Source organism: Sinocyclocheilus anshuiensis, unplaced genomic scaffold (assembly GCF_001515605.1).
Source record: "Sinocyclocheilus anshuiensis isolate Anshui unplaced genomic scaffold, SAMN03320099.WGS_v1.1 scaffold708, whole genome shotgun sequence".
In the NCBI taxonomy this organism is placed as follows: domain Eukaryota; kingdom Metazoa; phylum Chordata; class Actinopteri; order Cypriniformes; family Cyprinidae; genus Sinocyclocheilus; species Sinocyclocheilus anshuiensis.
Genome location: NW_015555881.1, coordinates 636,826 through 638,289, shown reverse-complemented (window position 1 = coordinate 638,289; position 1,464 = coordinate 636,826). Strand labels below are relative to the sequence as shown.

General features: G+C 42.6%; 1 protein-coding gene across 1 annotated transcript in view; it reads left to right on the top strand.

The window, feature by feature from the left end:
* LOC107675726 (zinc-binding protein A33-like) overlaps positions 1-1,458 on the top strand; it is a gene marked incomplete at its 3' end in the record, with an annotated part of 4,374 nt that extends 2,916 nt beyond the window's left edge. The window contains exons 4-6 of the mRNA XM_016470140.1: positions 335-357; positions 427-545; positions 1,025-1,458. Coding sequence (XP_016325626.1) covers positions 335-357; positions 427-545; positions 1,025-1,458 — 576 coding nt within the window. The remainder of the gene's footprint in view (positions 1-334; positions 358-426; positions 546-1,024) is intronic.
* Between the last annotated feature and the right edge of the window lie 6 nt (positions 1,459-1,464).

Below are 1,464 nucleotides of genomic sequence, written 5' to 3'. Positions count from 1 at the left end.
AGGAGCAAAATCAGACGCGCTCGTTTTCTCAGACACTTGCAGAAAAAGGCTTCCCAAAACAAAGTTACTAGGTTAATCTTTTTCACGTTTCCTTGGTTGGTAGATGCGCCAGGGACCTGATTATAGCACTTAAAACCTGGAAAAGTCAGATTTTCATGATATGTCACCTTTAAGTTATCTGGCATCCCCCTTTTCTGGGGCCCCCAGTTGGGCCCCGGACCCCTGGTTGAGAACCACTCTTTTAGGATGGTTCAACATTAGCTGAGGAACTGCTGATGGATATTTTTCTCTTTGAGTGCACTGATAATAAATTATTTTCTGTTTTTTTTCCCAGAACTTCGAAGCCACAATGGAAAGGTAAGTGCTCTGCCTCCTGTCACTCTCTTCTGGCTGTGAACTCAAACCCACTGCAGACTGATCTTTCAGAGCCCGGAGCCCACAGCAGGAGCCACACATGAGTCCTGGAGCTTTGATTAATGTGGCAAATCACTTGGGCAACCTGACATTTGGAGTATGGGTGAAGATGCGAGATATTGTCCAAAAAGGTGAGTCTTTAAGTATAAATATTAGTGCTGGGTTTATAAATAAAAAATACAGATTTCTCGCGTACATCGATTCTCATTTTGATGAACCGATATCGATTCTTAAATCCCAAGACTCGATCTGTTTTCAGTTGATGCGTGAACTAAACGTTATTTGTAGCGCGTTTCCTATCAGATGTCAAATAGATGTTTGGAAGATGTCTTTAAGACGTTTATGATTTAGAATGTAAAGATGTCTATCAGATGTTTGTACACAGCAGATGAAGCGATCTTTAACAGACATCTTGCAGACGTACCTGTACTATCTGGGGTTTACAGCATAAACGAGATTTTTTCCTTGAAAAAAATTACATGTACCGTACCTGATTGCATATATATCCAAATGAATCGATATCGAATCAGATTGATTTGAAATCAAAACTGAATTGAGCCTATGTGCATACATGATACATCTCTAACTTTTGACTGTTTTGTCTCATCAGCTCCTGTGATTCTGGACCCCAACACTGCACATCCTGAACTCAGCCTGTCTGATGATCTGACCGGTCTGACATGGAGCACAGACACTCAAGCCGTTCCCGCGAATCCAGAGAGGTTTGACGTCTATCCATGTGTTCTGGGCTCTGAAGGCTTTATGTCAGGAACACATTGCTGGGATGTGGAGGTTGGCGACAATACGCAGTGGGCTCTTGGAATAACCACAGCATCCAACCCCAGGAAGGGATTCACGTTCTTTGGCAAAGATGTTTGGTGCATGTGGTACAAAAATAAAGAATATTTCTCTTATTACCAGGAGCAAGCCTACACTCCTATTAGTGTTAAAGAGAAGCTGCAGAGGGTGAGAGTTCTGCTCGACTGGGATCGAGGAAAAGTGTCATTTTCTGATCCTGTAACCGACACTCAGCTGTGCTCATTCACAACA